The 13,641-nt window shown below is 38.7% G+C and overlaps 1 protein-coding gene across 1 annotated transcript; it reads left to right on the plus strand.

The window, feature by feature from the left end:
- Nucleotides 1–1,850: 1,850 nt before the first annotated feature.
- On the plus strand, nucleotides 1,851–5,665 carry aldh7a1 (aldehyde dehydrogenase 7 family, member A1). Its single transcript, XM_042416697.1, has 2 exons — nucleotides 1,851–1,947; nucleotides 3,719–5,665. The coding sequence occupies exon 2, from the start codon at nucleotides 3,724–3,726 to the stop codon at nucleotides 5,350–5,352; it is 1,629 nt and encodes a 542-aa protein (XP_042272631.1). The 5' UTR covers nucleotides 1,851–1,947; nucleotides 3,719–3,723; the 3' UTR covers nucleotides 5,353–5,665.
- The last annotated feature ends 7,976 nt before the right edge of the window (nucleotides 5,666–13,641 follow it).

Below are 13,641 nucleotides of genomic sequence, written 5' to 3' on the forward strand. Positions count from 1 at the left end.
TCTTCTTCTTCTTCTTCTTCTTCTTCTTTCGAGTTTGTTGATGTTTGATAAGTAGCTTATAGACGCTTTACCGCCACCTGTTGGACTGGAGTGTGGAGCAGGCAGAAAACAAAATAAAAACAAAATGAAACAAACAATAAATAAATAAATACATTTTCAAAAACGCTATCCACTTTCTATGGTGAGGTTCTCCCTAACAGATTCCCTGAGGTGAGATCAAGTTTCGCTTCCATTAGTGCTGCTATTAGGACCTTTCATTGCTCATTGTAACTGTTACAGTCTAGTAGTATATTAAAGATCCCCTCCAGATATGTTTTAAGATGTATATAAAATACTCTGCTTTGATTAATAATTTGTGTCTGATATGGTTTTTCCGCAAAAAAGTTCCATTATCTTGTTGAAATCCTTAAAATGGCATTTACTCCTTCTCTTGCATTAAAAAAGAATCTATAAATATGCAAATATTCAATATCAACTCACCTTCATGTTAAAACCAAACACAATATTTTCACTTGTGAGAAGAGCAACTAGTTGGATTTTGGTTGACAGCCAGTTCTGCAAATCCTCCCAGAATGTCACAGAGTACATACAGTATTAAAACAGATGATCTGTAGTTTAAATTTATGTATCACAAAAGCTGCATTTACTGTGATTAACATTCAATCTGTCTTAGCTCTTCATTGGAAGGATAACTATTATTAAGAGTTATTGAAATGGACTTCTTTGGTCTTGGAGCTTACAAAATAAAAAATATGGTTGGTTCTCCATTTCTTTATTTTTTATCTTTTAGATTTGTGTTTTTGGGTTTTTTTTTATTTCAAACTTTATTAAACAAATCACATGTTACAAAACAACATACAACTTAAAACCAGAGGACATGACATGAATAATAGATCAATTATACACATATGAAAATCAAAGGAGCAAAGGGAGCAGTATAAATTAATAAATAGTAAAACAATAAAATAAACAATAAATAAAAGCAGTTTTCATAGCTTTTTGGAAAACTTCAGCTCAATTTTAAAAACAAGCAGGAGGGGCCTAGACTTATTGAATTTACATTTATGTAAAGTTGAACATCTCAGACCAAAATTTCACAGTGTGGATGAATATTTCCCACAACATGAGCTCTTGGTCTTCAAGCTAAAAAACAGATTTTACCCACTGCAGTTTCACAAGGGTCAGGGGGAGAAACTACAGAAAAATTCAAGTCAGTGTCTCTCAGCATTGTGGGAAAACAGTGGGATGATGGAGTTTTTATTTGATTGTACTGAGTATTACAGTATATTGCTCAGGTGGTCCAATCAGAGTGTAGCAGCACTTCCATTTCAGCTGTGACAGAAGCATCAAGAGGCTGCAAGATAAGGTTGCAAAGGAGGCCACAAAAAAATAATCACATTGATTTGGCATTATTAACCAGAGACTGAAGGAACAATGGCAAAATCAATGAGAGGAAGAGAGGAAAGGATGATGGTTTTACAGAGTTCAAAGGAAAGTGGACGAAGGAACAGGAGCAATGAGACAATAATATCAAGACTTAGATTTGGACACACCGGACTAAACAGCACAATGGATAAACATAATACAGATGTGACAACTGTGGGCAAGAAGAAACAATAGTGCATGTTCTGCCACACTGTCAGACGTATGAGGCAGAAAGAAAGCATGTGATTCAAACCTCAGAAAAGCAAAAGTACACTTTGATCTAATAGATATTTTACAAAAGAACTCAAGAAATTTTTCAGTATCTTAGACTAACTAATTTGATTGTGAAGATATGAGTTTTTTAATGAATATTATAAATACAAGACATGAACTCCATACCAGTTGGTGGCGGTAATGCACCAAGTTTGCCAACCGTCGATTAACCTCAAATAAGAACAACAAGCGACTGCAAGTACTTCCCATTCTCAGGAGGGGACGTGGCCCTGCGGACTTGATATCAACGTAAGTGACAAGCTGATCAAAAGTAGTATAAAGTCACTTGTAGGGATTGAAATTGCAGACAGTGTGCGTACAGCCCTCTTTAGAGCACCGTGAGGTTAGTGAGTGAAAGCTGCAGGACCTTGAGTCACGGTCGTTTGGACGCAACAAGGCGACCATGTCTCACTCCGCAGCTGCAAAAAAGTCGCCACGCTGACATGAATACACGCAGAATTAGGGGTTTAAAAAAATGCAAACGTTAAATTATTCCTGTGTTAAACATCCTGTGATATCGTCTTTGTCAGTTGTCTTATTCTTATAAAGTTAATAAGTTAAAGTTTAGACAACCTCGTGGTTGTCCAAAGTTGGATTAATGTGCGCAAGCGCGTTGGAGAGATGGTTTAGTAACTTGATGGCCATACAGTCTAAAGTCTGTGAAGAATTATGGTCATATAATCCTAAAATCATTTGAAGTAATAACCCTAAAACGCATATCAATCTAAAATTATGATTTATAACCAGTTACTGTCGTAAACGTAACTTCTCTTTTATTGACTCAGTGTAATATATTGTTGATATAGAGTTAATGTGAAAATATCTTAAATTGTACCCATTATATGCTAATTTAAATTTTCATCAGAGATTCATTGTGTAAAAAAAAAAAAAAAAAAAGTTTCTATTTTCCAAGTAGCCTCTTGTCTGCACCTGTGTGCTGTTCTTATTCGCTGTAGCACTACGTCCTGCACTGGACTGTAACACAGCTGTCACAACTGGGGCTGCAACTGACAATTATTGTCATTCATGCATTAATCTGCATTGTCATGATTGTTCTGTTAAATGTCATAAAATAGGGAATAGACAAAAGCATGTTTTTCCCTCAGAGCTCAGGGTGACATTGATCAACAATCTAAAACCCAAAAGAAACTCAGTTTCCTATCATAACAGACTAAGAAAACCAGCAAATATTCACACCTGAAGAAGAGCTGCAACAAGTGAATTTTTTGCCATATTGGCTTAATAAAATGACAAATGATTAATTTGAAACAGCTGCTGATTAATTTTATATGGTATGACTAATTGATTCATCAACTACTTGTTTCAGCTCAAATGTGAATGTCTTACACCGTATTTCACATCCAAATCTATGCATTACATAGAGAAGTTATAAACATAAAGCTCCTATTTTCATGCCAGTATACTCTGGTCAACACCTGTTGACTGTCATTCTCTGTAGCACATGTGCAGCACTGTGTCCCACATGGATTGTGACACAGCTGACGTAACTTTTTGAAGTTATTTATTCATTTTGACATTGAAAGTTCATTCCTGACCTTGGAAACAGCAGTTGACAGAACAAAAATGATATGTCGGGAGACAGAAAAGGAGTCAATAACTATTTTGATAATAATTGATTAATTATTTAAGTAATTTATCAAGGAAAAATGTCACTGATGCTCAAATTTAAGTGAAGATATCAAGGTCCTGCAGCTTTCACTCATATGTTTTATATCATTAAACTGAATGTCTTTTAGATTTTTGACTGTTAGAAAAAACAAGTTTGAAGGCATCTCTTTGAGGACTAAATATGGTGATGGTCATTTTCTCTGTTCTCTACCATTTTATAAACAATATAATAGGTCGTTCGAAAAATAATAAACAGACAAATTGATTGTGAAAATAATCTTCAATCTTATCTGGAGCTTGTGGTGAGATTGTTCTGTCAACAATTATTGAGTAATGTTCCCTAAACCCTTTTGAACTTGTCATATTAATTTTTAACTTGGTTTGCTTCCAGCACTCATGCAACGCTGCCTCACTCAGACTGTTGCACGGCACAGCAGTCTCCTATTACGAAGTAAATTTGCGTCTGTCCATCGCCACCAGTCAGCAGCCATGTCAAGTCTCCTCATCAACCAGCCCAAATACTCCTGGCTGAAAGAGCTGGGCCTGTCTGAGGACAACCCCGGTGTTTACAACGGGAGCTGGGGAGGCAGCGGGGAGGTTATTACATCATACTGCCCCGCCAACAATGAGCCAATTGCCAGAGTAACCCAGGCCACTTTGGCGGAGTATGAAGAAACTGTTCAGAAGACGAGGGAGGCTTGGAAGATGTGGGCAGATATTCCAGCTCCGAAAAGAGGGGAGATTGTGAGGCAGATTGGAGACGCCCTAAGAAAGAAGATTAAAGTTCTTGGGAGCCTTGTGTCTCTAGAAATGGGCAAGATCTATGTTGAGGGAGTGGGAGAAGTTCAGGAATACGTTGATGTCTGCGATTACGCTGTTGGTCTGTCGAGAATGATTGGTGGGCCCATCCTGCCTTCAGAAAGACCAGGCCACGCCCTGATCGAACAGTGGAACCCAGTCGGTCTCGTTGGCATCATCACTGCATTCAACTTCCCTGTGGCGGTCTACGGCTGGAACAATGCCATCGCTCTGACCTGCGGCAATGTCTGCCTCTGGAAAGGAGCTCCAACCACGCCTCTCACAAGTGTTGCTGTCACTAAGATTGTGGCTGAGGTGCTGGAGCAGAACAACCTGCCGGGCGCCATCTGCTCCATGACCTGCGGAGGTGCTGATATCGGCACGGCCATGGCGAAGGACGAGCGTGTGGACCTGCTGTCATTCACCGGCAGCACCCACGTTGGCAAATTGGTGTCCATGATGGTGCAAGAAAGGTTCGGTCGCAAGCTACTGGAGCTCGGTGGAAACAACGCAATCATCGTGTTTGAGGACGCTGATCTGAACCTTGTGGTGCCATCTGCTGTCTTTGCATCTGTGGGAACCGCCGGACAGCGCTGCACCACAACCAGAAGGCTGATGCTGCACGAGAGCGTCCACGACACAGTGGTTGAGAGGATCACCAAGGCCTATAAGCAAGTCCGCATTGGAGACCCTTGGGATCCCAGCACCCTGTATGGACCCCTGCACACCAAACAAGCCGTGGAGCAGTATCTGGCAGCTATTGAGCAAGCCAAAAAGCAAGGTGGCACTGTGGTCTGCGGAGGAAAAGTGATGGATCGTCCCGGAAACTACGTAGAGCCCACCATCATCACAGGGCTGGCTCACGACGCTCCCATTGTCCACACCGAAACCTTCGTCCCCATCCTCTACGTCCTCAAGTTCAAGACAGAAGATGAAGCATTTGCCTGGAACAACGAGGTCAAGCAGGGCCTGTCCAGCAGTATCTTCACCAAAGATTTGGGACGGGTTTTCCGCTGGCTGGGACCAAAAGGATCCGACTGCGGCATTGTGAATGTCAACATTCCTACCAGTGGAGCTGAGATCGGAGGAGCCTTCGGAGGGGAGAAACACACAGGGGGTGGAAGAGAGTCGGGCAGCGACTCTTGGAAGCAGTACATGAGGCGTTCAACCTGCACAATAAACTACAGCAAGGATCTTCCTCTGGCCCAGGGAATCAAGTTTGAGTAAAGCCATAGGTGGTTTGTTGATTAAGCGTTGATAATCCCAAAAGAAAAACAAGAAATGTTTTTTACTGGCTTGTCATTGCAGTTTTGTATTCAGAAAGGTCAGTTTTTCAGAATTTGAACAAGATTTGGTATAATTTTGGATCAGTCTCATTAGTTTAGGGTCGAGGCTTTAGATACGAATCCTAGATTCACAATGACAGTTTGAAAGTAGTTCAGTGTTAAAAGTCAAATTCAATGTTGGTGTGCACTTTTCTTCAAGCACTTAGAAAGCGAGTTTCAGTGCTAGATGACTGTACCAGATGCTTTATACTGTATAAAAAATAAATCTTACCTTTTTATTATGAAGAAAGAAAGAAAAACTGGAGTGGTCCTTTATCAATGTGTAAAATAAAAAAAGGTCAGTAAGGGTGCAGGTTGTGCATTGGTACTGTAGGTGTTGACATCTGATTCTAGAAGAACAGAAAGATGGTAGAATACAACATACAGTATTATATAATGTGTAATTTTAGTGCAAATAGTATTTCATCACAGACTGCTTAGAAGAATCTTGTCATCCAGTTTCCAAGATTACAAAACACTAACAAACACTAACAGGCTTAATAGAAGGTAGCTACTAAAATACAGACTGTTTGCATCTCTATTCCCGCATTAATATACTGTTGTGTTCATATAAAGCTCTTGTCATGAAAGAGTCCCAATGTGCCTCTCAGACAATAAAACCCACAATAAATAAAAGGCTTCTTGTGGACACGTGGACTTCGTCTGCCTCTTCTTTCAAAACTTATTCAGCCATGACTTTTGTTTTATGCATGTCATACACCACTTAAATATCAAAAGCTGCACATTTAAGAAAACAGAGATTCAGCACAGCTAGTCATCCTTAAGTCGATGTTCATATTTTGTCTATATAAATTCCGATCTTTCTGTATAATGTTATATTGTGAGTCAATGACTGCTGGGTGTAATATTAACCCTCGTATTTCTGATGCAGTCTTATTCTCAGTTTTGAAAATGTCACGAGAAATCCTTTGGAATCCATAGTCATGCAAAGACATCCTATAACAAAGATTTAATTATGAGTGCGTCTTATTTTTATCTATAAAGATTACAGCAAACTACAGGAAACTTCAAGGAGCCTCAACAACAGAGCCATCCTGGTGCAAAGTCTCCTGTGTGTGTTGCTTTATTGGATAATTAGCAGTTATACGCTTAAAATAATTGTTATTAGCATATTTTTCTCAATAGAGCTTAAAATACAAAATGATGTACAACATTAGAGTACAACAGACCACTGACAAAGGTGAAAAAAGTGACAATATTAACAGACAGTAAAATTGATTTATTGTATTTGAGTCAGTGGATTTTGTTAATTTTTTCCTGCAACATTGTTCACTGTTGTATTCAAGTGTCCCAGTAACTCATGACAGTGTGACAGTGAGCCAGCATGAATAATACCCAGACTCTGAACCTGGAGAAGCTAAATAGATTTCAGCCATCATTAATTTCATTATTTACACCTGTGCTTTTCCTAATGTGACATCAAAATGTCTTGTGTGGAGAAAAAAATGTCTATTGTTTCAGACTGTTTTATAGAAGATGTATGTGTCTGAATTCTCTTAAAAGCGCCATTTAAAGTCTTTCTGCTTCGCCTTGGAGGTAAATATAACCTGACCAGCATGCGTTCATGAACATGGATATGTTGCATCAGTGTATAATGATTCAGCATCAGCAGGACTTTTCACTCTTTTAGTCAACATTTATTAGGATTTTTTGTTTCTTTAAAATGTCCTCTTGACTTCCACCCAGTGCATGCTGGGATTGACACCAGCTCCCATTTATCCTCAAGCTATTAATCTTCCTCAATATCTATTAATTATCTAACAAACTATTCCTACAAGATAACAGTGTCCACTTTTATTTCAAAGGTACCCTCCAGAGAATTTTTTTCTTTAGTTTTGTATTGAATTTTTCAGAACATACCACAAAAAAGAAAAAAAAAACAAAAACAAACAGGCCACTGAACAGACAGTGATATAAGGCAGTTATTTGGTTACAGTAATGTGGTGAGCATTAGTACCTGGCAACAGTTACAGATGTACTCCACCAAACCATCAGATTCTTGTCAGGGTTAGGCTGCTCTCTCGGGACATTTACCCACAAAAACTGTCCCATTGTTCTTTAACCATATCATTTTTCCAGTTCAATCTCCCCAGTATCTTTTCACATGCAACAGTCTCCATCATTTGTTCCTTCCACATTTTCAGTGTAGGAGCTTGAGGTTCTTTTTCAACATTCATCATCTTTTTCAACACAGGTTATTGATACTCTAAATGTGAATTTACTCCCCTCCAGAGAAGTGCTCTACTTTGAATAATAATTTGAGTGTAATATGCTTTTTTCCACACAAAGAGTTAAATTATCTCGTTAAAATCCTTAAAACAACATCTCCTCCTTCTACCTCATTAAAAATGCGAAAATCTACGAACATGCAAAGATTTTTAATTTCAAAAGTTTAACTGCTGGACACAAGATGTCTCCTACTTCACTGAAAAGACTATTCTCAGTGTTTGTGCACTGGAAGTTTCAGGTTTCCACATCAAACTTGTGTAAACTTCACAGTGACCCAGGATTGACTCCAAACTGTGATGTCACAAATCAGGCTCGTAGGTACACGCCTTAGACTCAGATTTTCGGTAAGAACAGAGAAACTCCTTCTTCAGCAGATGAAATGTGAAAACAGCCATCTAGTGTCAAACTGTGCACATACATCATTCTGCACAGTGAAACTCAAACACACAACACATTTTTCAGCGGAGGGCGATTTTAATATCTGAAATTTGTCTAGCAAACTATTCCTACAAGCATGGCAGCGCCCATTTTCAGTTTAAGGTAACTATATACTTTAAAATAACTGTAGGAGTAATTGCATCACCAAGCCGTCATCCTCTTCATACTGAGTGTTACAACATGTTTGTCACAAATAACAGAGAATATCTGTAACTTTTTCTATCATTTCTTTCAATATGTTATTGAAGAAATAAATTCTGTCCCTTTAATAGAAATACTACTCCATCTCCCATCCTCCATGCCCCCATATGCTCACCCTCCCACCCAGCAGCTCTCTACCTCATACTCCAGCTCAGTCTCTCTCTCTCTCCATTTACTGCTCCTCCTAGCAGCATCTACACTCAGCTGAAAGGAAGAACTGAAACCACAGCGCTCCGTTCGACTCATAATCCATGCTGTTCAGGACGTACACAGAAAACGCCCACTTCCTCTGCTACTCATCTGCACTGGAAAAAGGTATGAAAGCTTGAATTTTTTTTTTTTTTAAATGTGTAGTTGTAGGTGTGCGTTTTGTTCGGTGTTTCATCTGGATTCATTCATCACTACAATCATTGCCAGGGTGGATATGATATCAAAATAACTGTTTCTTTTAGCAAAATGTTCCTGTAAAGCACAAATAAGCACATTCCTACACTATGGAAAATATTTCTTATACAAAGCATCAGAATAATTGTGTTTCCTGCTCTGAAATCTGCACCAGAGGCATAATTTGGATTAAAACGGTGATGGGTGTGGAGCCAAAATTGGCATGTAAGCCATCACTGAAATAACAGAGGGAACACTGTTGACTGGTATTTTGATTGTGAGCCTGTCAAACGGATCTCTTATGTCAGGCATCAAGGGTTATGTTTGGTTTTTAGGCAACTTGGAGGTAATACCTCGGTCTTATCGTGTGGTGTGAACCTGTGGTGCACCAAAATGTCAAGTCAAACTAATTGTGGGCTCACGGTAATAAATTAATGATCATCTGGTATCATAGTGTTGCAGCTGTGACAGGAGGCGTTTGAAAAAGGTGGCATTAGCACATCAGGGTTGTTCCTCACTTCCTTTAAATTTTTCCCCATACATGACTCGTGTGATTCACTTCTTGGGAAACTCAGAGCATGTTAGTTCATGCTTCGTGTTGCTTGTTGCAGTGTCTGGGATTCCCCTGGACTAAAACAACTCTCACTTCTTCTCTTTGCACATTTCCTCTGCAGCTTCTCCCTGAAATCAAAAGCTGAGCCTCAGGCCTACTCATTCTGCACTTAATTGACTTTTTCATTGACATTTTAGTCATGTAACGAATGAATTTGTTGAGAGGGGCAACCTATAATACAGATGTTTCAGCAATTAACATTTTAGATGTTGCATTGTGAGTCAGAGAATTGTCTTTTTGGATATTAGATACTGCTTTCTCATTCTATATTTCTAATATTCAATTTTAACACACGTCAGTGACAAATAAATTCTTATTCATGAAAGTAGCCCTGAGAATTCAGACATTCAGACCCCAAATTTAATATTATCACCAATTATTTAACGTTATGATCTCTGTTTCTCTTATCTGTTCTATATGTTTTGTGCAGGTTTTATGTGTTAGTGAGACCAATAAAGACCATTCTGTACTTCGGTGGATGATTTGATTTTATTCTATCTGAAAAAAGGAGACAAACAGGAATTTAAGTTTTAATCACATTATTTGAATACTTTATTTGATAGTGTATAAGGTATTGCTGTGATAATTATCATGAATTAGTCCATATGATCCCCCTCTACTCCAAAATGGACAGCATCTCACTTCTCTGTTGCATGCGTATGTGTGTTTTGTCCCCTGTTGTATTCATTTGGTTAGCAACAATACTTGGCCTTTGCCATCAGCAAACCCTGACTCCACAATCGGTGTCCCGCTTGTCGATAGTGTGACTCCAACACAACATGAGAGGCATTATCACCGAAACGATGAGGGCACTTCACCAAGCTGCTGCTGTGACAGTCTCTCATGGGCCAACAATAGCACTGAGATTAGACAAGAAGCTGACACGGGGACAGAATAAACTGCTGCTAGTTACACTCTGGACTTAAACACGATCTGAAGTGATCACATCGGAGGACCTATGCATGAATGACATTGTGGATCCTTGTTACATGACCAACAAGGGATCTACAGGGAATGGTGTTAGATGATGTGCCAGATCTTTTTTTTTCTTTGGTTCGAATTGGGTAAAATGCAGTGAAAGTAAAACACCACATTCTGATTTCAATGCAGCAGAGAAAAATTTTGCTTTTTGGAGACTTTGTGGCAGAATATTTGCAATGTGTTCACATCTAAACACACCACACATGCATATAAAATAATGCAAACATTCCTAATCTGGGAAAAATCTTCCTAATCTATGTGATCTATGAAGAGACAGTTCAGAGCAGTATTTGACTCAAGATGGTTTATTTAAATTGTACCAGTCAAGCCCAAGTGTGCCAGTTAGCAAGTAAAACCCTGAAACTGTCAACATCTATTTTCCTCATCACACACACACACACACACACAGAGAGAGAGAGAGAGAGAGAGAGAGAGAGAGAGGGAGAAGTGGTGGTGAGCCCAGCAAGGCACGCATATTTTAAGTCACTTTGCACTCTTCAAGAGGGCCCTTTTTTCAATAATCCATTATGCATAGCAGCTCTGGTTCTCCCTGGTATTTCTCCTACCTTCTTGACGTCAGTTGCCATTTGTGAGGGTTACCCTGGCAACGGCCAGCCTCCCCGGGAGATGTCTGGTGGATAAGACGGCCCTGATAAAGCCTTTTAAGGTTCTACTGTTGCTACACCTTTTAATTGCCTTTGATACAGTGGAAGTATTACATGGAGGTTGTCGGGGCGTGTCACCACATGTGGGCAAAAAAAAAAAAAAAGGGAACGTGCGGATAAAAATAGGCGTTAAGAAGCTGCTTCAGATTGACATCCCATTATCTCCAGTTGATTCCCCACGTAGCGGGCTGATTTTTGAGCAGTCCTGTGAAACTGAATTGGACATGATAGATCTATTTTTGACCACGTTTTGCTCCACTCCTCCATTACACAAGAGGTACACCCCTGTTAACAATGTGACATTGTAGTGATCAGATAATATGTAAAGACTAGATACAGCATGCGGCTCTTCGTGACAGCTCAGAACAATGTAAGGATGTAATTATGAGATAGTATGAAAAGATCAAATATCATCCAAGTTACTCATGTAAGCCATTAAACCATAAATTATCTCTGGCACGCAAACTTGTCCATGCACATTATTGATTGTTATAGTACATTCAAATTTATTATTGCAGCAGAGGCCATAGTGATTTTACATCTATGCAAAGCATCAGATGGCATACAGTAGAAGGAAGGAAATTACTGCACACAAAGGCCAACCTGTTGTTAGTTTTGGGAACGATTATTACCCAGTAAGGAAAGGGATACTATGAGGTCAGCTCCTGACATTTCTCCCAAGTCCTGAAACCACCCGCACATTCAAATCATTTCATCCAGCTGATTGACTGTTACTGTAACACTGACAACGGTTGCTGGGCTCTACCCATGCCGGATTTGCATTGATGCAAAAATGTGTCATATGTGGGCAGCAATTCAGTTTAGATACTGTACACGGTACCTGTTCCAGGCTCCAGGAGGCTATTTATAGCTTCACCAACATGTGTGTCTTTCTTTTTTTTTCCAGACACCAGGCTATTGATGTGCTATTTTTATAGTGTCAATTTGCTCCCTCCCTCTCCTTTTGGTTGCCAAGCAATGGGCCAAGGGACCTGATTGGCCAAGGATGTGCTTTTGGACACCCTGACTCTGATTCTCAGCTGGCTAATGAATTCTGTCTTTTTGCTCACAAGAGGCAGAAAGCAAAAGAGTTGACTTCTTCTTATGTATCATGTATCTTATGTATTTTTTAAATTTTATTTCTGCTACTAAATTGAGTTTTTACGCAAAGCCAGTGTATGACCATATTTGAGTTATAGTCGCACTGCAGTTGCATGATTTATATGTACCTTGTGTAATGATTAATACATTTGTTGAGCAACGTCAGACATGACCTGACAGAAAGCTGTGGCTGATCCATGATTACATCAACCTCAGGTTTTTGCCATGTCTTGTTTTAGTGTCATTGTTCATCCATCATGCTAAACATTTAGCAATAACAGTGAAACCATTCGGATATCTTGATTATTGTGAAAATTTAAGGGCTTTTTGTCCCTAATATGAGAGCAGATTTGTGGTTTTGATTTAGTGCGCATCACCCAACTTCTCTAAATTATATGTGAGGATATTCAGCCATATTGTAACCATAGTATAGTAAAATAAGACTATTTCTCATTTAAAGGAAAACTGTCCATCAAAATATGAGCACATTGTTGTATTTAATAATCTTTTATAATTTAATAATCGTCTATTTCCTGGCTGCACTAATATCATTGAAAAAGAAAAAAACAATCACAGCTGCACTAATGACAAACCAACTACAACATATGTCTCTGGTTTCATGCTAATTGTAATCCTCATAATGTGTTTGGGGGGGAAATTGGTCTGACACACCTAAACTACTGCTGTGTGTGAATTCAATTAGACTTAATCTGACCCCATGCCACTCCGAAAGGAAACCAAGGGCTGGGCAACTTTCATCTTCCCTCCATTGATTATGGCTCGTGCAGAGATATGGAAAAGCCTATCCCACCGCTCCCTTTCATTGGCCCCATTAAAAATTCATCCTGTCCTAATGGAGAGAGATCCTTTTCAATGAGCCCACTGCAGCCAACTGCGGTGTGTCGGGGTGAGACTTGGCACAGCTGTCTCCTGGCATAATCCAAACCTTACAGCTTTAAGTTTTGATTTCAGATGTTTTTTTTTGTTATATTATATTATATAAGCTTCAGTGATGTATCAACAGAAAAAAAATGTGTAGTAAATTCATACTTCATGTCAATTGGTACAATGAGATGATTTGTTACAATCATATTAGAGCTGAATCTAACAAGAATTTTCTTTATTAATTAATTTGCTGTTTCTTTTCTCCATTTATTGTGCAAATAAGAGATCCATGAGTCAATGGTGATGTCTTGAAATGTATTGTTTTGTCCAACCAATAGTTCAAAACCCAAAGATTAGGATATTTAAAAAAAAAAAATCTGAAAATGTTCACAGTTGAGTTAAACAACTATAACATTTCAATTGCAACTAATGATTATTTTTTTATTGATTAAACTGATGATTAATTGTTTGGTTTATTTAAAAAAATCCCAGAAAACAGTGGAAATGCCCATTAAAATTTAAAAGAGCACAAGGTGCCATCTTTAAGTTGGTTGCCCACACTCAAAAAGGAAAAAAAAGATATAAAACAAAGAATAAAAGATGAAAAAATCCTCATATTTGAGAAGTAGGAACCAAATATTTTTTTGTTTGACAAATGTCTGATCATCAAAAC

Source organism: Thunnus maccoyii, chromosome 7 (genome assembly GCF_910596095.1).
Source record: "Thunnus maccoyii chromosome 7, fThuMac1.1, whole genome shotgun sequence".
NCBI lineage: Eukaryota > Metazoa > Chordata > Actinopteri > Scombriformes > Scombridae > Thunnus > Thunnus maccoyii.

Bases quoted from the DNA above. Each gene is read 5' to 3' on its own strand.
- aldh7a1 (XM_042416697.1), top strand. From the start codon at position 3,724: ATGCAACGCTGCCTCACTCAGACTGTTGCACGGCACAGCAGTCTCCTA.